Source organism: Malaclemys terrapin, chromosome 16, assembly GCF_027887155.1.
Source record: "Malaclemys terrapin pileata isolate rMalTer1 chromosome 16, rMalTer1.hap1, whole genome shotgun sequence".
NCBI lineage: Eukaryota > Metazoa > Chordata > Testudines > Emydidae > Malaclemys > Malaclemys terrapin.
Genome location: NC_071520.1, coordinates 30,439,050 through 30,465,464, shown reverse-complemented (window position 1 = coordinate 30,465,464; position 26,415 = coordinate 30,439,050). Strand labels below are relative to the sequence as shown.

Here is a 26,415-nt window from a genome sequence, read left to right as displayed (position 1 = left end):
CACAAGGTGCCATAGAAGAACTGAGCTAAAATGGAAAGTTCTCAGGCCAGCACTATGCTGCGATGCAGCAACAACCCAACATGGAGACAGAGCTGGGCTGTCAACATCTCAGAGACCGTTTCTTTTCTGCACCCTGACCTCGGAGACTTACCACAGAATGAGATGATGTGGCTACTGTCCTCGTGCACAAACTTCCTTGTCACAGCTTCCTCCATAATCTGCTTCACCTGTCGAACAAGGAGATAGTTAGGAAAAAACCTTTTTACAGAAGCAACATAACTGGGGCAGAACAAGAGAATTACAGACAGCTATACACCGGAGCAGGTCTGACATGTTCCATCCAGCAGAGGGAATCAATGAACATCTGCTCAACATCTGCATGGGCCAAAATCGCAAGGCTCAGAGAGCACCAAGCTATTTAAGTGCTTGAGTTTATAACACAAAAGATAAGTAAGGAACTCTCTCTCTCTGCTGTCCTTCTTCTCTGATAGCCACTAACAGGCCCCGTGGCCACACCCAGGTTGCGTGGTCTCGTGGGAAGCCACAATCCATTGGCCTGCCAGGCTCCACACAAACCACTTGAAAGAGCAATGCTATAACAAATGAGGCAAATGATTTTTGCTTCATTTATAATTTTCAGAGAGGCCTTAGACCAGGAAAAGGGAGCAGAAAATTAAATCCAGGAATTGAATGGTATTCAGTTAAAAAGAATCAATCAGGGTCACCAAATCCAGCTTTAATACATTTATGGTATTTTTTATGCACTCCTGTTTTATGTGCATTTGACAAATTTCATGCCATGCAGCTGGCCTGAACAACCTGGAACTAGCCCATCAAGCCAGACGTCAGTGAATCAGCTCTTATCAAATGAGACTGGACGGTAATTTGCATACCAATGTAATCAGTGCTGAACCTGAGTGACTGAATCTCTATTGCCTGTGACATATTACTGGCATTCTGTTCAGTTCACTTCATTAAAGGGAACCTGTCAAGTAGGTTGGACATTAGGGGCAGGATATTAAAAACGGAACCCACATAATTATGAGCAGATTTTGAAGACACAAAATGGGAGGTCAGATGTAAAAGTCAGACCTAAAATATTACCCATGGTACAGTGCCAGGGGGACAGATGAGCAACTGCGGCAGATCAAGGCACTGGCTTGTCCTAATGGCTCCAGAGGCTTTAAGAACTACTGAAGTTGGCAGAACTAGAAAAGAAACAGCCCATACATTTAACTGAGGTCACGAGAGTTCCCTGTCTTCTAAAGAGACCACGGTCACCAAGTGCCAATGTTACAAGAAAACCCCATAGCTATCAATGTGTCTCGGAGCTAAAAGAGAAGATTCTTCAGGCCTGTCTCCAACACACACTGGGAGCCCTGACATACAGAAATAAGCCATTGTGGAAAGTGATCATAAACGTATAAAATCAAGAAATAAGGCCAACACATCAGAGCACAGTCTGAAACAGAGAGTGTTGGTAGGTCTAGCTCCTACCCCTTTCCGAAGGGAATCTGTGCTCACTGTATTTATTCTCAGCTTCCTGAGGTTGGACCTTATTGGCCATTCAAACAACGATGGAAGAGTAAACTTCAGGTCATTTTCTCTCTATGCTTCGCTTTTCCTAGGATTTCCCTGGAGGAACCTCTCTGTCTAGACCCGAGTCCCGCTTCTGCCTTGGTAGCGATGCCATGCAATAACCACAAAATTATAACTAAAGCATTTATCTTTGTGCTCCTAGATTAGATAAAACCAATTTTAAAAAATCTAATGTGTCTTTAAAAAATATTTGTCCCCTTCATGGCATCACTATTGACCAAAATTAAGGTTGTTTGGACACTTTTGCTATGCATTTCCATACAGTAACATGGTTGGATTTCTCTTAAGTATAAACTTAACTCTAAATTTCATGGGTTTATAATGCTTGGCTTGGGGATAATTACAACATTCCGGTCACGCTTCTTACCCTTAAAGTTCCTATTACACGCGCGCACACCCACATCCCTTTTCACTACAGATTTGACAGATTGTTCATCTCCAACATCCCTGTAAGCACAAGAAGTGGATTTGATATAGGCTTCCAGAGGAGATGAAAATGGGGGAGGGGAGAGAAGTCCGACTGCAACTTAGGGCGCATTCCTTTTTGTGAAATTCAAAATAATTATATGCCTTGCACCACGTCCCAGAACAGGGAGACTGTGATCTTGTCAGGCTTGCCAGATGGGAGTCTTCACAGCAGAGAGCTGCTTATTTTCAGTCTCCCTGCATTCAGACTCCACTCCTGGCCCCTACCAATCGGACTGCGGTGCTGTTGGTCGTTTCCAAGCAGATTTATTTTTGTGACAACTTCCTTCCCTCCCTCCCTCTCCCCGTGTTCCCCAGGAGTTGGTTTCCCTGTGGATGAGTAGGTGGTTTCTATGAAATGCAGTTACTATGATCAGAACGCTAATAGGGAAGAAATTGAAAGGAGCCTCTGAACAGATGCTGCTGCTAATGAGTAGTGATGCCCAGGTGTGTGCTAACACCAGCACATGCTCTACAGGGGGTTCCCAGCCTCCTGCCGCTCACGTCTAGGGGATGAATGTTCACAGACCCCAAGGTGACAAACCAAAACTCACAGACACAGATCTTTTCCTTTTAAACTGGAGGTGAATAAACAGCCGTTGAAGGTAAATAACCTGCCCCGACAAACAGGGCCTCGGGTTGTACAATTGTTAATAGCCCAGTGTCAGCGCCCTGGTCTCGGAATGCAGAGTGGTTCTATTCCACTGAGGTTCCTGATTGCCAAGTCCCTCCCCTTTCTCTGTCTGTTTCCCCTCTGTTGAATGATGAGAAGTTGAACACAGACTTGCTTCACAGGGGTGCTGCAAGGCTTCATATTTGTCATGCACTTTGAGACTCTTGCTTGGAAAACAACTGTGTGAACAATAATATCAATGTGTTATTAATGAAATAGAAGCAACCCTGGATGAATGGGCACTGACCGCTACCCATAGCCAGTCTCACGCTATAAGTCTTGGCGTTCACTTTCCCCGTTGGTGGTTTGCCCTCCTGGCGTATCATTTCCTTGCAGTGGTGACAATGTCACACAGAGACCTCACTTGGGAGAGGCCAGACCCTGCCAGCTGATGCAGCCAACTAGAGGAACGGCTCTCACTGTGCATCCCCCAGCACCCTGGCTCCCACCAGGATATGCTTGGTGCACATGCCACAGCTTCACCCAGGGAACTCTAGGAAGGTCTGTCCCTGCCAAGTCACGGAGGCGCTCCCATCTCTCACAGCTCAGTGCAGCTTTGATTTACGCTCAGTTGCCACAGCAGTCAATGAAGGTTCAGCTGGGTATCTGGCCCTTAAAGTCTGAAATTATTTCTTCTTAACAACTTCCAAGCCACAGATTTTCTCTCTTTCCAGTTTTTCTAAAGCATCTTGCTGTTCACTATTCAGTGTTATGACACGCAGTAAAATTCACTGTATGGTGCTTATCGTGTGCATGAAATGCTCCACTTACAAGGATGCTTATCTCTAGGATGGTCTCTTAAGAAGCTTTTTTCAATTTTTATTTAAGCTTTGATCGAGCAAAGCCTACATACACTAGACACTTAATGATTACCATTCGGAAAAATTAAACTCCTTCGGAAGAATTACCCAGGGTCAACTGGGCATAATTGTCAGCTTGACAGCGAGAGTTCTTTTCTGAATACAGATATTAAATAAATCTGTAAAGCCACATCCACCCCGGTCTCTCGAAGCAAAATGGGTCAGCTCTCAGTGTGGCTCCATCTCCTATGTGCTTGTGACTAACAGAGGCTGTTCTTGAACCCAGGAGGAAGCAGGATCTGTGAAGACTGATTATAGCTGTGGCCCAGGTGGTTTAAATTGGCTGACACTGAGTCAGTTACTCTCAGCAGAAAACGTAATATAAATGAGAAGACAGGCCCTAGACACCTGCATCCAACTCAGTAGCTAGCACTTCTCCCTTTCCAGGAGCTTTGAGGGATCGCGGTCTCAAACCGAATTCCATGGGTCCTCAGGCAGCCCTAAGACCACATCCACCACCTTACTGGTACTGGCAGGGAATGTGGACTGGTGGACCGTAGCTCACCAGAGGTATCGCCCATGAAGCTCCTGATTGGAGGAGAGGTCCGGCCTCTCCGATTGGCTCAGACTTGCTATATAAGCCAGAAGGCGGCACAGGAAGTTGACTGTGCAACTAGGTGAATCCCTGGATGGCTTCTACATTGGACCCTGCCTCCTTGCCCTGCTCCTGGTCCCTACCTTGTTCAACTTCCCTGCTTCTATACCTCTAGCATCGGACTCGGACGCTGACTCTTGGCTTGACTCCTGACTCTGGCTCTGGTTCCCAACTCCTGCTCCAAGCAGACCTCTAGGCCTGAGCCCACTGCACTGACCGCCTACGTCCCGGTCCATGACAAGAGCCAGCGTCAGCTCTCCGACCACAACAGGAACGGTGGTCAAGACACTGATCCTGAAACTTGGATTCAATTCCCAGCTCTGAGGCAAAGTTCCTGCATGACGGTGTCTCTGGGCCTCAGTTCTCCATCTGCCAGAGGGGGAGATTCACCGTCCCTTTCTTTCACCCTTGTCCATCTTCTCTCTCTAGATTGTTAGGGTTTCTGGGCCTGGACCATAGGTACAGCACCTAACACAATGGGGCCTAGGAGGAGGATGGCTGGGGCAGCTAGACGCTAACAATGCTGCAGCTGCTACTACACCTGCAGTCCCGGTTGGTCTGAGAGGATGAGGAGACAAACCATTAGGGCCCAGATATATGAAATCAGGCTTTACGGTGTATAGCGGAGACTCAAGGCTGCAAGACAATACCCAGGACAGGAAGAAGCTTGAAATACAGTGCATACAAGTGTCCATACTTTCAGTTTCATGACTCAGCACTTCTGATGTCAACAACTCACAAGAATGAGCAGTGAGAGCTCCCTGGGTCTGCGTGGGACTGTGCTGAATTTGAATTTGAAGGGAGCCATGCACATCGGCCTGAGGGCTTCCCGCTCTCCATCCAGAGATAATGAGCCATGGGGGGAACGCATGGCCAGCCTTCAGATGCGGTGGATTCTGCTCTGCTTTGAGAGCTGCTGCATTTACAGCATGTTGAGAAGCAGCTAATCTGAATGCAAAATAACCAATGTGCATACGACCAAGTGTCCAGCCAGTCTCCTTTAACCACACTGCAGCCATGGCGTTATAATATAATAATATTTGGAGATATACCTATCTCATAGAACTGGAAGGGACCCTGAAAGGTCATTGAGTCCAGCCCCCTGCCTTCATTAGCAGGACCAAGTACTGATTTTGCCCCAGATCCCTAAGTGGCCCCCTCAAGGACTGAACTCACAACCCTGGGTTTAGCAGACCAATGTGCAAACCACTGAGCTATCCCTCCCCTCGTTCACAAATGCAACAAGGGTTCTTCTCCCATTCGGCGCCGGTCACTTTGCCACATCCCACACCATCATCTGTGGCCAAAGGCTGCAAATTTCTGTCCTCGCTTTGAACCTAAATCTACCCCCTTCCCTGACAGTGAGCAGTACCTGCCTCGGACAGCTGTCCCTGGGAACACAGCACTGCTGGCAGAGCATGACATGAGGGGAGCAAGGCTGTCAGCATCCAGCTCTTTGTTTAGTAAGATCTTGGATGTGGAAGCCTTGTCTGCTCTCCCCAAGTGGCCCGGCAGTAAACACAGCAAGGACAGACCAGGTGTAACCTTCATTCTGCACTTCACTTCCATTGCTCCAAGAGAGCTTTGTTCAAAGCCTCGATAAAACAGATGGCCCCACGAGACCAGAATGGGCTGAGACGACTTACTAGAATGGGAAATGAGGAAAGTTAGCCAAGAGGACTCTCTCCAATAGTCTGGATATTAGCCAGGTTTGAACTTTGACTCTTTCCTAATCAGAGAAATTAGAGGTGGAAGAGGCCTATTAGGTGCCAGCCAGTCTCCCAGGAACCAGTGCCCGGGTGTCCCTACAACAGACGCTCTACAGCTTTGTCCAGTTTAGTTTAAACGTCGCTAGCAATGGAGTTTCAACCTCTTCCTGTGAGACATGAGTCACCAGTCTCAAGGCTCTCACCACTCCATTTTTCCTAATATATAGACAAAAGTTTCTTTGTCCTAATTTCATCCCTTTGCTCCTAGTTATACGCTCTTGCCTCAGCCCGGGGCTATATACAGGCCTCTTCCCTCCTCCATATCTGGAGTATGCAAACGTTTGTCCACCTCCTTCTAATCTCAGGTGTATTCTGACCAGAGTATTATAGATGAGGGCTACTGCCTTGCCATTCTGTGCTCTGACGCCCCTACGCACAGTGTGTAGAGTACACACACAGTAAGCTGGAAGCTCTTTGGGGCAGGGAGGGACTGTCTTTTTGTTCTGTCTGTACAGTATCTAGCACAAAGGGGTTCTGGTCCATGACTGTGGCTCCTGGGAGCTACCACGATGCAAGTAATCATCAGCAGCATTTACAATGCACAGAAAAAAGGCTCCTGGAGATGCAGTTTAGTTGAAAATTACAGAGCCGTGAAGAAAAATGGCAGAGTATTGCTTGAGCTTGTCAAGCTAAACAATATCAACCAAAGAAATGTTTAGTGAAACAAAAAGGAAAAGGGTGTGTGAGACTGGGGCACTCAGGGGAGAGAGATGAAACCCTGAAGGGGAATGAGAGCAGCAAGCCAATGAACGCAAGACTCAACTAACTGTGCAAAATGAAATATTCATGTGACTGCACATAAAAGAGAAAAAATTCAAGGCAGAGGACTAAAATTCTCAGTGCTTCCCTGACAGCAAAAGGCTGAGAGGGGGGTTGCAATCCAAATCCTGTACAAGTGGATTATTAAATCACTGTAAATGGACCAGAGAGAGCAACAGAATGGAATAAAACCTGCTGAGGTCCCTTCCAACCCTGATATTCTATGATTCTAAAACTAAGAGAGAGCCAAAACAAGAGAGACAACCACCGGGCCTAGAGAATAATAGACTGGCATTGGGATGGTCAGTTCAAGAAGCTTCCTAACTAGCAGATGCAGCACCATACGACTGAACATTTTTGGTGATAAAACAAGCAGTATTTACCTGGGCATTCTGTATCATTCTTATTCAATATTCGGGCGGGATAGGAGCTCTGCTACGATTGTACAGCACCTAACACATGACCCTTTAAACAAAGTAATTGCCCCAGCAAATCCAACTCCAGTTTTGGATGTGTGTAGAATGGCCCCACTGAGCATATTTTGGTCTGAAGCAGAAAACCTTTAGCGAACAACCTGTTTGACAGGTACCCAGCAAGTCAATAGCATTGGCACAGAACCTGAATCGTAGCAAGGACTGGCTGAGTACCTCAAACAATAACCAGGCAGGTGTATTCCTCTTTCCCTGCACAGTAACTGGCTGCATTGTGAGTTTCTATTGAACCATTTCTTAGAACACCAGCCTAAGGCTAGGAATGCATGACAGTTATGTATCTGCCTAGTGCCCCACCCCAGAGCATCCCAAACCCCTTGACACACTTAAGGAGTTCTACAGACTATAAACTTCATCCTTCGCTCAACAGCAGCCACCTCTGGGACAAAGCCAGTGGTAACCAGTGCACAGCAATAAGGCACCACAGTTTAGGATGGGAACCAAAAAATATATTTGCCAATTGATGCTGCTAAGGGCATTTAGGGAGGCAGAATGCAATTACTCACACAGGAATCTGTCCAGGACAGCTGGTTTAGTACAGAGATCCAGGATGACCACAATGGTCAGGGCTTTATCCAAAAGACACCACATCCAGCATCACTGCACCCTCAACACCACTATGGACAGGTCTTTGCACTAAGTCGGCGCAAACAGTGCTCCTTATTGAATTACCAACGCCATTTCCCCATTGTGCGTGGATGAAACAAGAGATTCCCTGCCCACGTACAGACCCAGCCCAATGCTGCCTAGCTTACAGAGTCTGACAAGATCACAGCCCAGGGGCTACGGCTGCAGGTTGTTTATGATACTGTAATAGAAATTGCACTTCACCAACTGATCCTCTGATAAAGCTGGGAAAAGTGCAGTTCTGACATTCCAGGAGCAGGGTAGGACAGATACCCCACGTTTAGCCAATATTTACTGGAGAAAACACTTGAACTTCCACTACAAATTTTGCAATGCAGCATATTTATGCTAATCCATAACAAAAATCACACAAACTCAAGACCTATATTAATTTCTGGCCCAAAATGCTAACAGCAAATACTGCCCACTAAAACAGACTATGTCTTCTTCCAAATCACTGGTTCACACGGCGCGAACCTGTGATCACCACACAGTCAACATCCAGAGTTTAAGCAAAATAACTATTTCATTTTTTCACCCTGTCCTGTTCATTCCGTGGTCCCTATTTATCACTTTTAGAAGTTGATCGATATCCGTCAGGAGACCGAATCTTTAACAAACGCAGTCTAAGAGATTAATCAGTAATCCAGACACCCATCTGTCTATAAGGCTACACTTTGCAAAGGGAGGAGTCACTTTTCTGGCAACTGAGCTCTCAAGAGGCCTACAGAGAAATGACCAAGTGAATTCCATTAACACTGTAGAAATAAAACCCTTCTTAGTCACCGTTAGGGTGGGAGAGCAAAGCCGTGCCTGACTCAGGGCCTTATTCCAGACTCGTTTCTGCAACTTATTTTTATGCCTTTGTATCCCTCACACTTATTTGCTGAGGTGTATGGAATTACTACTGACTTCAGTGAGTCTGCTCATGTGCATCAAGTTAAGCATGTGAATGTTTACAGAATCGGGGCCTGGGGCTGTAGGCAGGGAAACGGGCTCCATGTCAGATAACTGAAGACCACTGCAAGCACATATCTCAAACCTGAACTCCAAACCTCGTCAGTGCCGAGGGCCAAACCTGGGCCTGTTTCAGCCACACCCAATCGTTAAAAACCAGACTGCACACAGGGATTCAGGCTCTTGTCTCCACCTGCCACAAAATGCCCAGGGTCCCACGTCGCCTCTAACCATAAAACCCCAAACCAAGTTGTCGCAGTCATTTGTCTGCATGCCGCTCCTGGCCCCCACGATCCTTGCCGTCACTGCTTCTTCAGTGTAACACTGAACATAACAGCAGTTAAGACAACAGCTGGGGTGCAGGGACCAGAAGCTAATGAATAAATTCCAAGTTTAATGAGTCTAAGCCAATATTTACCCATAACATTGCCTTTCACTTAGCTAGGTTTTTCCACCTAACTAGCCGCATGCTATTGCAAACAATGTGCCTTCTATATTAAATTATATCTGCATTCACAATTTCCTTTTCAATAAGGATGGCAAGGCTGTTTTACTGATTACACACACGTGTACCAAGCACAGTCTCTTCCAGCTGTTTGGCTCTGCAGAATAGTTTATACTAAGCTAAATGTGGACAATCTGAGAAGTATCATACAAGCAGAAACATGCACTGTTCACTTTGAATTCAGAGCTAGTTCAAGTACCAGAGGGGTAGCCATGTTAGTCTGACATCAGGAATGGTAACATACAAAAGCCAGTAGGAGAATACTTCAATCTCCCTGGACACTCAACAACAGGTTTAAAAGTAGCCATTCTTCAACAAAAAAAATTCAAAAACAGACTTCAAAGTGAAACTGCAGAACTGGAATTAATTTGCAAACTGGAAACCATTAATATGGGCTTGAATAGGGACTGGGAGTGGCTGGCTCACTACAAAAGCAATTTTCCCTCTCTTGGTATTGACACCTCCTCCTCAATTATTGGGAGTGGACCACATCCACCCTGACTGAATTGGCCTTCAACACTGGTTCTCCACTTGTAAGGTAACGCCCTTCTCTTCATGTGCCAATATATATTTATGCCTGTATCTGTAATTTTCACACCATGCATCTGAAGAAGTGGGCTTTTACCCACGAAAGCTTATGCCCAAATAAATCTGTTAGTCTTTAAGTTGCCACTGGACTCCTTGTTGTTTTTGTAGCGCTAGTTTCCACTCGTTCAAAGGCAACAGCACTTAAACCTGACACGACAGCAGCTCTCAGTTTGTCTAGCGTCCTGCCCTTCAAGTGAATATCCTTCAGCCACATCCACACACGCAGGCTGGCATTTCTGGAAGTCAGGGTCAGCATTTTGCAGAAGGCTGGCTCCGAGAGTCTCTGCAGAGATCATGAGCTTTCCGCTGGGTCTGGCACATCCAGATCAGTTCAGCAGGAATCTTTGAAGGATGTTGATATGGATACGGCTCTGGTCTGGGGCCCCAGGGAGCTGGGGTCAATATCTGGATCTGCCAGACTCCCTGTATGACCTTGAACAAGTCACTTCATGCCCCAGTTCCCCATCTGTAACATGGGGATAATACTGCTGTTGTCCCTATGTCGAGCTGTAGGAGATGTCTGTGGCCTTGCAGATTGGCTGCCCGGTGACAGAGAAATCAGTGACACAGTTAAAATGTACCCCAACAGTGCAACCCCCTTTATCTACACATCAGCATCCGTCCTAGAACAGAGGTGGTCACACAACATGCAGGCAATCCCTTCTCCCAAAGATCTCAGCCCAGCACCAACGCCCGGGTCCCAGGGAGCCACTCTGCTTTAAGAAACTAGTCTAGTTAGAGACCAAAGCACAGAGCAAACTCTCCTGCTGCACACACAGCTCCCTCTCCCAGAGCCTTGAATAACAAGAACACCACACAGCATGTCTTCCCGAGACTGATTTTTTCTTTTTTAAAGGTGCAAGAAAAGCACATCTTGGAAGACTGGGCAACAGCACCACCTAGTGAGACCTGCCAGAACAACACTTCCTTTCTGCCACCTCTTGCCTGCCTTGTACATGTCACCTGTAAGCTCTTTGGAGCAGCCACCTTTTTTCCCCCATGGGTGTATACATTGCCTAGCATTGTGGGGCCTCAGACTTGGCTGGGGACTGTAGACACTACTGTAATAAACAGAATCATAGAACTGGAAGGGACCTCGAGAGGTCATCTAGTCCAGTCCCCTGCACTCAAGGCAGGACTAATTATCTAGACCATCCCTGACAGGTGTTTGTCTAACCTGCTCTTAAAAATCCCCAATGATGAAGATTCTGCAACCTCCCTAGGCAATTTAGTCCAGTGCTTAACCACTCTGACAGCTAGGAAGTTTTTCCTAAACCTCCCTTAGTGCAGTTTAAGCTCATTGCTTCTTGTCCTATCCTCAGAGGTTAAGAAAAACAATTTTTCTCCCTCCTCCTTGTAACAACCTTTTATGGACTTGAAAACTGTTATCACATCCCCTCTCAGTCTTCTCTTTTCCAGACTAAACAAACCCAATTTTTTCAATCTTCCCTCATAGGTCAGGTTCTCTAGACCTTTAATCATTTTTGTTTCTCTTCTCTGGCCTTTTTCCAGTTTGTCCACATCTTTCCTGAAATGTGGCGCCCAGAACTGGACACAATACTCCAGTTGAGGCCGTATCAGCGCAGAGTAGAGTGGAAGAATTACTTCTTGTGTCTTGCTTACAACACTCCTGCTAATACATCCCAGAATGATGTTCGCTGGACTCATATTTAGCTCGTGATCCACTATGATCCCCAGATCCCTTTCCGCAGTATTCTTTCCTAGGCAGTCATTTCCCATTTTGTATGTGTGCAACTGATTGTTCCTTCCCAAGTGGAGTACTTTGCATTTGTCCTTATGCATTTGTCCTCATCCTATTTACTTCAGACCATTTCTCCAGTTTGTCCAGATCATCTTGAATTTTAATCCTATCCTCCAAAACACTTGCAACCCCTCCCAGCTTGGTATTGTCCACAAACTTTATAAGTGTACTCTCTATGCCATTATCTAAATCATTGATGAAGATATTGAATAGAACTGATCCCTGTGGGACCCCACTCGTTATGCCCTTCCAGCATGACTGTGAACCACTGATAACTACTCTCTGGGAACAGTTTTCCAACCAGTTTTGCACCCACCGTATAGTCACTCCATCTAGGTTGCATAATACTAAAATGCTGTTATAAAAGGAGGCTCTCTGCAGCTTTGTCATGGCTATGGCTGGTTATCTGTCACCCCAGAGGGACGTGCACACTGGACCAGATTTTTAAAAACTGGCCTCCAGTTTTGCATCTGCAGTAGGAGCACATTGATGACGGGGGTGCAATTTTGCCCCACTTGGCCCGGCAGAACAACACGATCTCATGGAAGGAAGCTGTGATGACCACTGTAGTTAGGATGCCAAGATACCATTCCCAGCCAACGCTGTAATGGGGTGTGGGTGTGGCTCACCCACTAGCAGAACCTGTGTGCACACACAGAGCCAAGCTCTGCAGCCCTTCCTCAGCCCACTGACCTCTGGAGTGAGAGCAGCAAGATGAGGCCCATGCAGCGGAGATCATCTCCCGAAGAGCCACAGCTGGCGTCTCATAGGAATCGAAGGGGATTTGATGGGAGTTGGGTGGCTAACTCCCACCAGCTCCCTGGAGACGCCCAGCTGGAAGGAGTTCAGTGGTGAGGCTGCAGTGTGCTCTGGGCGGGACAGTTCTGCTGCGGCTCAGCAGGGGCCATCTCCACCGCTGCCGTAACCCAGAACCAGAGGGCACTGGGATGAAACCGAGTGCAGGCGTCTCCTCGGAAGAGGGAGAAGGTCAGATCCTCCTCCCACTCAGACGGCCAGAACGACGGGAGGGGACGAGCCCAGAAGCCTCTTCATCGGTCCTTCCGGTCAGCCAGGTTACACTGCATGACGCTAAATATAACCACTGATGGCAGCAGCCGTCTGCTTACTATGGGCAGACTGTCAGGCAGGCAGGTCCCCAGAGACGAGCTCTCCGGAGGCGTATGGCACAAAGGGTTAAGACGGAGCAGGAGGTGCAACGTAACTGAACCCCTGGGGGCCCTATTACAAAGCTCCACCAGCCTCCTCTGCAGCTCCCTGCTATCTAGAACAGCCTTCAAGCAGCTCCGTGCCTCAGTGTCACTTCCCATCGTGGCACAAAGCATCTTCTTCGATTTGCAACGGAGCAGCCCAGAGGCCCCTGGAGACGGCAGGGCTGCCCAGACACGCAATGAGATGAGTGACAAGAGTGGGGAGGAAAGACAAGCGAAGAGAGGGAAAGCGATTTGCCGAAGGCCACACGGCAGGTCAGAGCTGAGCAGGGAATAGGGTCCTGGTCTCCCGAGCCCCAGTCCAATGCCCTTACCACTAGGATAAAATCAGTAGGAACAACGCTGTACAAAATAAGCCCGTGTTGTATCAAATAAGTGAGATACTGGAGAATATCAAGGAAGCCAGATGTCTGTTTGAAATCTAGAATCACTGTTCAGAATTATTCCAATTTTGCAATTGTGGAAGGTTTATTGTAACTTTTATTCCAAGCCCATTGTCTGAATGTGTCTGGGGCTCCTGTTTCTAAATGCCCCACACCTAGCCATGAAAACAAGTAATCAGGAAAGTCGCCTTTCAGTGCCCTCTCCAGTGCATGGCAGGCTGACAACCCCCTGCTCAGGTCAGCGATAACGTTCGGGCCTTACATAACCACGGGTTTGCTCATGCAGCACACCCGAGGGGTTGCTCACAAGCAGAAATTACGGGAAAGCCCAACCAATGAAGATTTCCACAGCAATGATTATACCCTGCACTTGCTGAGTCACTCTGTTTTAAATGGGAATGAAAGGCAATAAAAAGTCTTTGATTTAATAAATATCCCACTTTTTTCCTTTAATTTGTGAGTGAATTTAATATTCATGAGTGTCAAGATCTAGTAGTGCTGGCCTGAAGCCATGAATAGGACAGCAAAATTCTAGGCATGCACTCCCATTCAGCTGCCTGTGCACCTCACTCCTGACCTGCAACATCCCCAACCGAACCAGTTCTGTACCAGGCATAGCTAGGCCAGTACACATCACCCTGCTCTGCCATGCAGCTCTCTGCCGGTGTTCCTCAATCTTCACCTGCCAAGCCCTTCCAGAGTGGAGGGCCAATTGGGACCAACTAGTTTTGGGATATGCACCAAGCGGGATTCCAGTAAAAGCAACCTAATGGTCACTGGACACTGAAACCAATATTTGAACCTAGTTCTCTAGCAAACTCCCAGGACCATCCAGCTTTTTTGCTGCCCCAAGAGGCGAAGAAAAAAAAAAAAAGCCCGACTGAGGTGCCGCCGAAGTGCTGCCGAAGAGGAAGAGAGAGTGAAGGACCCGCCACCGAATTGCCGCTGAAGACCCGGACGTGCCACCCCTTTCCATTGGCTGCCCCAGGCACCCGCTTCCTCTGCTGGTGCCTGGAGCCGGCCCTGCACGTAAATGTCATTTATCTGAGCCTCACCAGTTCCACTAAAAGCCTGTGTTCAGATTTTCTCTGCTCCCTTTCTCACGATGGAGACAGCGACTTTCATTCCCCGTTACATCTGAACATCCCATTCCTTTCAAACGATCTTCCTGGGTTCATGTTTCAGGTGGCTGCGGATTCTGGTTTCCCCTTTTCACATCATTCACACTCGCCCTCTACTTTAATGGCCCCTGTCTCTCTCATATTTCCTACCCAGGGCTGGCTCCAGGTTTTCTGCCGCCCAAGTGGCAGAAAAAAAAAAAGCCGCGGCAGCGCAATCATGCCGCTCCACCCTTTGGCGGCAGGTCCTTCACTCTCTCTCTTCCTCTTCAGTGGCTCTTTGGTGGCAGCTCAAAGAGGAAGAGAGGGACTGAGGGACCCGCCGCCGAATTCCCGCCGAAGACCCAGACGTGCCGCCCCTTGGTATTGGCCCCAAGCACCTGCTTCCTACGCTGGTGCCTGGAGCTGGCCCTGTTCCTACCACATTGAAGGGTTAAAATCCATGTGCATGTTATATAACAACCTGGTATATATGGATTGTGCCAGCTCTTTTTCAGACCCGAAGTCCAGAGTTTGGTCTGGAGACCAGAGGCCCAGCTAATAGTGATCAGCTACGAGAACGCTGGGGTAAACAAACTAACACAGCCTTTGCTAAGATCTGCTTGGTCAGTAGAAATGCCAGATGTTGAAGCAATAACTGAATAATTATGTTTCATCCAATGTTTCAAATTGAACAAAGGATCCCTGTTCCTATTGTGTTTCTCCTGAAGGGAAAACAGTCTTCCCACAGATCCAACCTTGAGTTTATGAAATATTGGCACATGTCACTATAATGATATGGCACCCTTCCACCTCCCTTCCAAGGGACCATGCCCTGCCTTAAGAAAGGAGACAATCTCTATTTTCATATGCTTTCACTGTTTCTTTGCTTTATCCCCTAGACATGTACCTGTCGGACAATCAAAGGAGTTACTCCATTCCTATGGACCCCAAATCAGAATTCAACATATATATTTTATACTAATAACATTTTATCAAAGTATTAATCAAATGTTAATTTGCTAACTTGAGACCATGGGCGGAGACATTGTGTAACCTTTTAACCATTGGCTATTGTGCTATCTTGTCTTGCTGCAAATCCTATCCCGGGGTGTGGAACTGCCTACCCCGTCACTTTCCCCCGCCCATGGAAAATCTATATATTTCATTGTAATCAATTGATTGACAGTGTCTCTGAGCCTAATAAGCCAGGTGACACTCCGCCAGCGCTGTGTGTAATAAACCCCTATGCTTTGACCTCTACACGGTGTGGATTTATGTCCTTCACACATTAATACAAATAGCCTTATCCCTGGCGTTTTGGCAACTGAACAACCCAAAGAGAGTGTCAATCCCAATTCTTTACTGTAACAAGAAAAAGCTTTTATGTTCCTTTTTCCAATAACATTTAAAGCCTGAAGTCCGTGCCCGTAGCAAATATGGCAAGAATCTGCTTTAAACTTGGGTTTGTTTTTGTATGTTTACTTTTCGGGTTCTTTTATAGGCCAGTATTTACTCTCACTTCCACTGCAATCTTTTTTTCACATGGTTTTGATCATATATTTAATGAGTTCTTCCTTGAGATATTTTAACTGCTGGCTTTGGTGCCTCTAATGTAAGCACGGTGGGCCCAACCCCACAGTCCTCATTCAAGTCTCGATTCAGCAGAGCCCTTAAGATGAGACATAAGGACATGTTGAATTTTAAGCACATGTTTAAATGCTTTGCTGAACTGGAGCCTTATTCCTTTCCCAGCAAAAGCGCCAGTTAAAATCTAGAAGAGATGGTCCAATGGAAGGAATGTAGCATTTCTCCAGACGACGGCATTAGGTTAGGGTTTCATGTGCCATAAGAAGCTAAGGAATCTTCAGGGAGACAGGCCAAATTAAAGCAACTGTGGCATGTCTACGCTAGAAACAATTGGAAATTAGTTCACCGGCAGCGCAGATCAATGGGCGGCAATGCAGCTGTTTTGCCAGCAGGTATTTCTCAGTGATAATGCTGCAAGACTGGTTTACCCCAGGAATAGAAGCCATGCTGGTAAGACACCTGCACCCTAATTAGACAGAGCCCTAGAGACACTCTCATTTGAAAATGTCCATGTATTGAACTGGTCACTGGATTCAGCAAGCTGAAATCTCTCCTGGTTTTCACCTTGTTACTTGAACAGACGTAACTGTCTACATCTCTGAGACACATTCTGGGTGCTCTGAAACCAGGGGTAAAGTCTTTCCTTCTACATTATTTGTGAAGGTCTCAGGAAGGTTTGACTCAAAGGAACAGCAACCATGTTAGCATAGCCAACATCTCAATGCAATCAGAAGAGAGAGGCTCCAATTCCCCTCCTCCCCCAGTGCAATTTCACTGGAGTTACCCGTAATTCACACAGGGTTACACGAGAAGAGAATCCTGCTCAGTGTATAGTTCCCATTCATACCTTCATTGGGTTGATCTGCGACACACACGTTTCCACAGGATCCATGTGGTCACCACTAACATTTGCAGTAATACAGCAGCTATAATTCACGTGTCAAGTATTTTACCTGTCAGAGAACACTAGAAGTCCCAAAGAAGGACCAGTTTGGTGCACAAACCCTGCAGCAAAAGTCCAGCGATGTAGGGGATTACAGTCTAGCCCACCTCCAGGAGTGCAGCAGAGATTTACAAAGACAGGCAGCAAAACAGCTCCAAGGATTTCATCCGCAGATTTTGCCTCAGCATACTGACTAGTGAGCGTTCAACTCGATGGGGCAGGATGGCTCAGGGGTCAGCTCTGGGACACAGACCTCTCACCTCCAGGGCGCAGCAGGTCTGAATTCAGCCTAGATCAATCCTTCCCATCGGAAGACTGATTGGTGGCCAATGTTGAGAGTCTCTGTTCAATTCCTAATAGACAACTGAAGATATCACAAAACCCTTCATAACAAATATCCCTCTACGAGAGAGCTTCTGAGGAGACCCAGGATGGAGACTCTCTGGGTCAGGACTGAGGCCCATTGGTGGGGCAGTGCAGGGAAGGGAACAGTTGTATTATCATAGGGCCTAGAAGCCCCAGTCACGGACCAGGCCCCTATGGTGCCAGGCACTGTACAGACACAGAACAAGAGACAGCCCATTCCCCAAGACGCTGACAACCTAAGGTAAGAGACAACAAATGGACGCAGACAGGGGAGTTCAAGGAGACAGTGAGCCAATATGGGTGACAGGAAGTGTTCATAGCACAGCAGCCGTAGCTGTGCCGTGGACCAATGCAGGACTTCAGTCTCCACGGGGCTGTCAACCCAACACACCTTTCACGAGCACTCGATTTGCTTTTACATTGAAGAGACAAAGACAGTGGCGTCGTTAATCTGGTTCCTTTAGAAAACAGAACCACAACATCCTGTTTTATCTGCCTTCTTTATAACGTTCACAGTATCAAGATGTGGGTGCTCTTAATAATAGGTTCATATTCTTTCCAGAAATGAACGGTCTGATTATCCCAAGGGCAGGTGCCAAGCAGACCTCTCAAGCACCCTGCGAGCTGCAGCCAAAGTCTGCCACTTATCAGCTTTAGAGTTTACTAGCTGACCATTAGATAAATAACCTAATGAATGTGTGCGTTGATCTGTTAGAACGCTGCCAGCCCCAGAGCGCACACACCATCTCTACCTGGAGACTGCATGGACTCTCTGTTCAACATTGCCGCAAGGTCACTAATGAACTGTTCCCAGCGAACTTCAGCATAGTCACCGGGATACCTGTAAGAACCACTTTAGGGACAATCTGAAACTGCAGAGTTATCACTACCACGCGCACTCCAGAGACTAGGAAATGATCAGCATTAACACATGTACACTAGTGCATTGAGTTGGTAGGCAAAATGCTGCCCCCAGGCATGCTAGGGTAAACCCGAAGTATCCACGCTCAGTTCAACGGACTTACTGCAGATTTGGACTGGTACAAGAGAAAGCGGTGGTCCATGGGACCAGATCCTCGGCTGGGGGAAATCAGCACAGCTCCACTGAAACCAAGCAGAGACTCTGGCCCTGCGTGTCTAACGTTCACATACTATCTCACCATAACTGAGAAGCTGTTTGCTCTCACTACCTCAGACTAGCATGAGTATTACATTTGAAGTGTGCACCGGATCGGTAGTTCCCAGGCTCACATAGATCTGTTATTTAAACAAACAAACAAACACGGACACATAGGTACAAATTCTACTTTCAGTTACATCAGCGCAAAACCACCGAAGAAAGAATTGTTACTCCAGATTTACATCAGAGAGATCAGATTTTGGCCCATCCTCTCCACGTTATATTTAACAAATAAATCCTTCCATATGCGGTCTACAATTCCAATAACCTCAATGACACATTGAAAAGTGTGTTTCACTGATAAGGGAGTATTCAAACAGCCAACCCAAGAGCATATTAACAGAAGCAAGATGCTGAAGAATAAATATTCTGGGTTAGCCACAGCAGCTACGTCAGTGGGAACAGTCATTGCTGTCATTAATTTTTCTCTTGCTCCAATGACAAGGAAGCTTAGACATTTCTTTGAAAGAGAAGCACTGACAACCAAATGTAAAGAGAGAAAACAGCACTGCCAACCCAAGCAATCAAAACTCCTGAGTCAGACCCCAGAACATTTTTTTTTATTAAAAACGTGTTTCGTTCTTTTTATCAGCCTTCAGGGTTCTGATTTTCTGTCTTTTCTGCACAAACAAAGGCTGAAAACTTTGGTTTTTTTAAAAAAAGGAAATTATGTGAGAACGTCAATCACATGACTCAAGGAATGAGGATTTCACATAAAATCTCAAGAGCTGGCAATGCAGATTAAGACATAACATACTTTGAAAAGGCGTCATTTGTCCAGTCAAACAACCCCCTGCCCCAGCCCCGGTACACTGCTGTAGGTGTTCTACTGAAGGACTACTTACAATTGCTTTTAAAAATTCATTTTAACAGTAATTGTCCAAGTTAACAGACCCAAGAAATGCTCCAAATCAGAGGAAATAATGCAGAGCCAGCGAGCCAAAAATACGGGCCCAAGGCCTGCCCAGGAGCTGGAGTGAATCACACCAGCCCAGGCCCCATCACTGCCCCAGACAAAGGGCCAATTCTCTTCTCACTAACCACTGTAAGAGTGTTGGGCCAGACTAACTGCTGGGCACAACTCCATTAAAGACACTTTGGCCAGCAGGGAATCCAGCCCACGGATTTCAATGGAGTTGCGCCACTGAACCCAGCCAGTACCAGGGCACTCGGGTTTTAGATGGGAAGGGTGACTTCCATCCACTCTGTATAACGAATCCAGCCGTCTATCTCCATGGGCAGAGACCCATCCTAGCACTGTGCTCAGTGCACCAGACTGTTTAACCACATTTCCATTGCGAGACGCTCAGCCGCTCCATATTCTTGTAGTCAATGAACCATCGATTTCAATCCTATTGACTCAGACCTTTGGCGTTTCTAGAAGTGTTATTTAATTATTAATCGCCACTTATTAAATACAGCATAAAACCTCCTGCTGCTGCACCATAAATTCCATTGCTGTCCATGCGTTTGCACCGGATTACTCCAGATCTGAGCCTGCCTAGATGACACTGAAATTTCCTGACTCCTGAGCGCTTGGTTGGTTTTTGTCCCCCTTCCCCCCTCCTTACCATTGTATTAACATCAGCCTTTGCATTTAATGTGTGCGTGACACATGGGACACACAAGGGATTTGCAGATCTTTACGCCAGCCAACAAGCACTTCACATTACCTGGACATATTGCTAGTTAGATTTCACTAGGGAAATACGTTATGTCAAAATATATAGCCGAAACGCAACGTTTAACGTGGCAATTAGCTGGCAACTGCCTCTCACACACACACACACACACACACACACACACACACACACTCACTCTCTCTCTCTCTAAATGCAATTGATGTTAATGCAACATTAAAGCAGGGGACAAGCAGGGTACACAAAACCACCAAGTGCTCAGAAGTCAGGAAATTCCAGAGTCCTGTAGATAGGTTCAGACCGGGAGTAATCGGGTGCAAACCCACTGACAGCAATGGAACTGCACCCATTACACCAGGTCTGGGTTTGACAACGGAGTAACACCTGCTTACACCAAGCCTGAATTCAGCCCAGGGTTCCTACTTGCAACATTGAATTTGCGCACAATGCACGTGTGGTGTGTAGCAGGTTTTGTGCCTGTTTTCGTCATTAAATGCAAACTTGCATGCATGGATGTTGGTGGTGTTTTGGCAATACCATGGGAAAGATGCTTAACTCTGCATCATTTCTTGACTTTTGAATGCTTGATCCCTCATAGGGTGAACAGACAGCAAGTGTGAAAAATCGGGACGGGGTGGGGGGTAATAGGAGCCCATAGAAGAAAAAGACCCAAAAATTGGGACTGTCCCTATAAAAATTGGGACATTTGGTCACCCTAATCCCTCAGCTGTAGCCCTGTCTCAGGGAAGAAAACAACACACGACTGGCACCATGGAAATAACACTAATGTTGCACGGACACTTGGTTTGATTATGTTGTCTCACGAGCGCCACGTTTGCCAAATACTGATGCTGTTTGCTAGGGTGCCTGCCCGGCCTGTCTTGCTGTTTAGCCATAATGCTGAATTTGTGACGAGGCAGGCGTTTCCACAGCAACAGACTGATGCCACAAGCATAGGAGGAGGACTTCTTTGGCTGCCCCAAATCGAGGCTGGGCTGGGAGGGGAAGTGGAGGTCTTAATTGAAGCAGAGATCCTCCTGAAACGCCATCAAAGGGCACACGGAAAAGGAGGCGGCAAGGAAATTGGGTTTGGTATGAAAGTATCAGGGGGTAGCCATGTTAGTCTGTAGCCAAAAAAACAACAAGGAGTCCAGTGGTGCCACCGGACTCCTTGTTGTTTTTAGTATGAAAGTTTCCCCCTAGGTTTACTGGAGCCTGAGAAAACGGCAGTAAGGAAGTGCTTTCATCTTCAGCCAGACAGAAAATGGCCTCTAGTGATTAGAAATATTGTTTTTAGTAGAGATCAATGCAAGCAGCCCAAGAAAAGGCATATTAAGGCCTTTTGTCTACTTCTGACGCAGGCACATTGAAAACGACTTGTATGTTGTAATGGGGAAACATCCAAACGTTCCTATAGAATCAATAACTTTCATTATAAACTTACAGCATTTCAGTCTCACCTTGGTTATGTCTGAACAGTCCTTACAGCTGCATAAACGCAGCGTTTGTTTCTGCCTTAATAGTTAATACTCAAACACTCTGATTCTCTAGGCGATCCCAATAATTCTAAATGAAGCATAGAATAGTCTAGCAATCCAGAAATGAGAGTTCACATTGGCCCGAGCACGTCAATATTTCAGATGGATTGGTACACACAGCCCAAGAATGCAGACGCAGGCTGTGCAAACATTGATATTGCTGACAATTTTACATAACTTACCTGCAAACTCAACAACCAGGCTTGTATACCACAGAAATATAGGTAGGAGCTGGGAGGGAGAGAGATTGATTTCTGTCCGTCTAACCCAGGATGGCATTACAGAAAATCTATAGCAGAACTCATTCAAGCTATCAAAGAACAAGCAAAAGAGAACATCTAATGGATAGGACTATAAAACATTGTTAATGCAACTGGGCGTGGCCAATCAATAACTAGTGAAATAACCAAGACTAGGCAGTACAGTGTACCATACAGGGAAACCAACTGTTCATTCATAAAACACTTTAAAATGTCTATTTGCTAAGTGGCAAGTTAAAAAAGCAAAGCCTCAACAGATGAATACATACAACAATTAGAGAGTTGATTTTCCTGTTTCATCCAGTTATTTCACACGCTACGACTGTTCCTGTAACTAGCTCCTAGGTACATTGTGGGCTTGACTCCAGGGCCGCTGGAACAATTTTTACAGTGAGGGTGCTGAAAGGGAAACCATGTATTTGGTTGTTATTACTCCTCCAAGCCAGGGGGTGCTGCAGTACCCCAGCACCCCGCCTGACTCCCATTTGCCTTTCGCTTTGCAAGAGGGCAGAGCTACTATTCTGATCTGCCAGCATTTTACAATTTGCACGTGTGTAAGTGACAGCACAAGGTGCAGGGTGGCGAAGAATTGGGCCTACATAGCCCATGTTCTTTCAGGTGTGATGCTGACTCTCCAATGTGTGCTCATCTGCAACGCTACTACCTACAGCTGAGAAAAAAAATACTGAACATTTTAAATAAAAAAAGCCTTTTCAATTAAGTGGAAGTTTTTGCAGAGTACTTCTGCTTTTGTTGAAGTTTTCAGGTAGTTACTGAAAAACTGAAACCTCCCTGTAAGCGGAACACTTTTTAGTGATTCAAAACCAAACATTTTTCATTTTGACAATAACCTGAAAAATCTGGAGAAAAAACAGACATTTGTAATTTTTCATGGAAAAGAAGGAGACATTTCCCAGCTTGGTCGGCTGACTTGACAGCACAACAGGAACCGAGTGCAGCTTTCAGAATTAACTTGATTTATTTCCATCCACTTGGTCCCAAAACATCTGACAAAAGGGACAGTAAGAGCAAAAAACACTTTAGGCCACATACTGTTTTCCTGAATGTGCAGCTCTCATGGACAGCTTTAAAAAAAAAAAAAACTTCTTAAAAAAACAATCCCCACACAACAGCAACGTTCTGCGGTATGGCACCCAAGCACGGAAGCTGCAATGGGAAGTTGTACTGCGTTAGACAGTTCATGCAAGAGATTTTCAAATGATTTGTGTCACATATCTGTCTGCTTGATCTAGTCAGGCCTTGTCTATCCTGGGGTTTTAGATGCCTGTGCAGCTGCACCACTGCAAACCCCTAGGGGGCGCCAGTATAAACGACTGCTTTCATCAGGATGGATTTACCCTGTTTCAAACCACTCATCTACACTAGATGTTTGCACCAGATAAGCTACCCCAGAGGCTAAAACCCCCAGAGTAGATGAGACCTCAGTCCTGATTCAGCGGAACAAAAGTTAGCATTTGTGCTGAAGTCTTAGGGATGCAATAAAGGGAGGAAATTCCTGCAGTGCTGCTATCCACTGGGGAACCCAGAAGGGTTAAATCAATTCAGACAAGAAAGATAGAGGTAAAAAAATATTAAGTAAATCCAATGACTAGGGGAGACAGAAGAGATGGCACTGCTGCCCCAGACAAAAATGCCTAGGAGTCACCTGTTTTAACTATCACGAATGTCACTAACTAATTATCTGCATAACCCAGAGATTTATTTTCTCAAATATTTTTCTCACTTCTAATGGGAAAAAAAAGTGGGAAGAGAAATGCAGCTCTTGGGCTCAGCAAGGTCTGACCGCATCTTGTTGAATCAGGGTCTTAGTGCCAGACCTCCACGGACTTCACTGCGAGTCGGACCAGGCACCAATCGCCTTCACCTTCCTCAAGCCTTTGCCAGCAGCACTGTGTGTACTGAGCACATCGAAATCATGCATTCGGACGCGGAGCTCGGGAAACTCAGGTACTGCCAAAAAGTCCCATGCAAAGCATTCAAAAGGAAAACCAAATGTTTTGCAATCCAGTGTAGGTGAATGGGAGGAAATTCTGCAGTGTTTCTGTATCTGTCGCACAGAAGACACTGAACAGGGATATTACAATAATGCACTAGGCCTGAGGCCTGTTAAACGAAACGCAAATATCGGACTGTGCTAGACGCTGACATTCATGCATCCAAACTGGGGTGACTGGAGCTATTTCACTTGGCCACAGTGTCTTTTTTTTCCACCTTCTCTTCCTCTCTTGCCTTTGATACAGACTTAATCTTCGGTTGAATTTAGCTGGACCAATTGAAATGCTGCATGACATGGCAGCTCATCTGTGCAACAGAATGGCCCCAAAGAAAGCTCTAATCCCAGACAGTGGCACAAACTCCCCCGGGAACTAAGGACCATCCCAAACCTTACCATCTTCTACTCCAAGTGCCGGGCACATTTGGTCAACCTGCCTTCTCTAGTGCACGCAGAGCAACGTGCACATTTTAAAACACAAAAAACAACTCCCTGCCCTGGGAAGAGAATGAACCATACAGCTCGTCATTTAAAGCACAACTGGAAGGCGCTCAATACGACGGTGACGAAGGCAGGATCAGAACCAATGTAGAATAGATTTCCACACCTGAAGATCACGCCCATTGTTCAACCTTGTTTTAACTTATTCCATCGGGACACTGAGTATCACCACCCCTGCCTTTACCACCTCAGACCTTTCAGAGGCTGCTTCCTCGTTCTGCGTCTGCTCTTTCTGTTCATCCCGATTCAGGCAGGGTCACAGATGGACTGTAATTGCGAGAGGTCAATTTAATTTCAGATGTTAAATAACTGTCATACCCTTCTTCCAGTGTAACAGCAGTTGTCAAGGCAACGAGAAGTATTTCTTTCCACCACACCCATCACAACAAGCGTCAAGACGTGGAAGGGCACAAACTGGTTGGTTTGTTGTTTGGCTACTCAACCACGTATGTCAATTTTGATGAAAATAATCTTTTCGCTTTTCAAACCATGTGTCCTGGTTACCTTATAAAACGCAGCATGTCTAGTGGGGAGAGCAGGGGAGCAAGGAGTCGGGAGACCTCAATTCTGTACTTGGCTGTGCCAGTCACTCCCTGCGTAATCCCTTCCTTTCTCTAGGCCTCAGGTTTCCTCTCTGTAAAATGGGGCTCAGAATGCTTACCCACACTGGGAAAAGATTTCAAAGCGAGAGGATGAATAATGCTGCACGAATGCAGTTATGCATCTGATACGGAGCACTCTGTCCGAGGCATACAGGGGCAGCCCAAGACTGGGATAGCGAAAGCTGTTCATCTAAACAGAGACAGTTCAAGATGTGTTAAAAGGGAGACCATCAAGCCAGACAGGCCTACAATGAGGCCCCCAAAATGAGTCCCCTAGCTGCCCCATCTTGTGGGCACACACTCACATAGCACAAACATGCACGTGCAAGCCATTCTTGTGAGAGCTCAGGAGTGCTGAGACCAGGATTCTCAAACACTTTAACATGCTGCTGATTTACACCAAGGGAGCAGTCAGACAGAGGACAGGGACAATTCGAGTCATTCCTGTCACCGGGGCAAACAGGGTGCTGTCCCACTCGGCAGGAAGGGGGAGGACCTTATGGGAGTCGCATTACCGGCAACAAAAACATATATTTACATGTTTCAGAGTAGCAGCCGTGTTAGTCTGTATCCGCAAAAAGAACAGGAGTCCTTGTGGCACCTTAGAGACGAACAAATTTATTTGAGCATAAGCTTTCGTGGGCTACAGCCTGCATCCGACGAAGTGGGCTGTAGCCCACGAAAGCTTATGCTCAAATAAATTTGTTCGTCTCTAAGGTGCCACAAGTACTCCAGTATATTTACATGACACAGGACAAAGGAATTCGTCCCACCAGTTTCAGAATGGGTTAAGGCTATGAACACCAACCCAGCACTCGGCCAGAAACACTGACGATGACACAGGCCCCGCATTGGAGCTCAAATTGGATATAGCTATATCCATTAATATGCTCTGATTAGATTGTATTTTGGGTAGGGTTTTTAATTTGATCCCATGAGCCATGAATATTGCCTCAAAATGACATACCAGTGACATACCATCCTTATGTATGCAATTTAAGAAAATAAATACAAAGAATTCTGCTCCTCTCTGCAAGTACCACCCTGTCAAAACACAAGAGGAAGGGTCCGTGCATGGTCTGTGCGATAGACATGCCTCTAGGGAGCTCCAAAGCAGACTCTAGGCAGGAGGGCTGCACTTCACGGACCAGCCAAAACAACTGTTAAGACGATAACTCAAGAGCCATCTCTGGCGAGGAGGTGACATGTGGCGGTGGCCTGGGATTAGGTCCAAGCCCAGAATCCTGCAGCCCCAAAGGACACTGCTTTGCCTCAGTTTTTAAGCAGAGTAAATATTGGGCCTATGAACTTTCCCAAAGGAGCTGACTAAAACCCAGAAAAGAAGGAAAAATAAATTATTGAGACAGTTGAACTGGGGTCCTAAGCTCACAGGCTCTGCTTGCACCAATTGCTGTCCCTTCG

The 26,415-nt window shown here is 46.4% G+C and overlaps 1 protein-coding gene across 3 annotated transcripts in view; it reads right to left on the bottom strand.

The window, feature by feature from the left end:
- SGSM1 (small G protein signaling modulator 1) overlaps window positions 1-26,415 on the bottom strand; it is an 81,787-nt gene that overhangs the window by 53,488 nt on the left and 1,884 nt on the right. For all 3 annotated transcript variants that reach the window (XM_054006517.1, XM_054006519.1, XM_054006520.1), the window contains exon 3: window positions 152-227. In XM_054006517.1, the coding sequence (XP_053862492.1) occupies window positions 152-227 (76 nt within the window). The remainder of the gene's footprint in view (window positions 1-151; window positions 228-26,415) is intronic.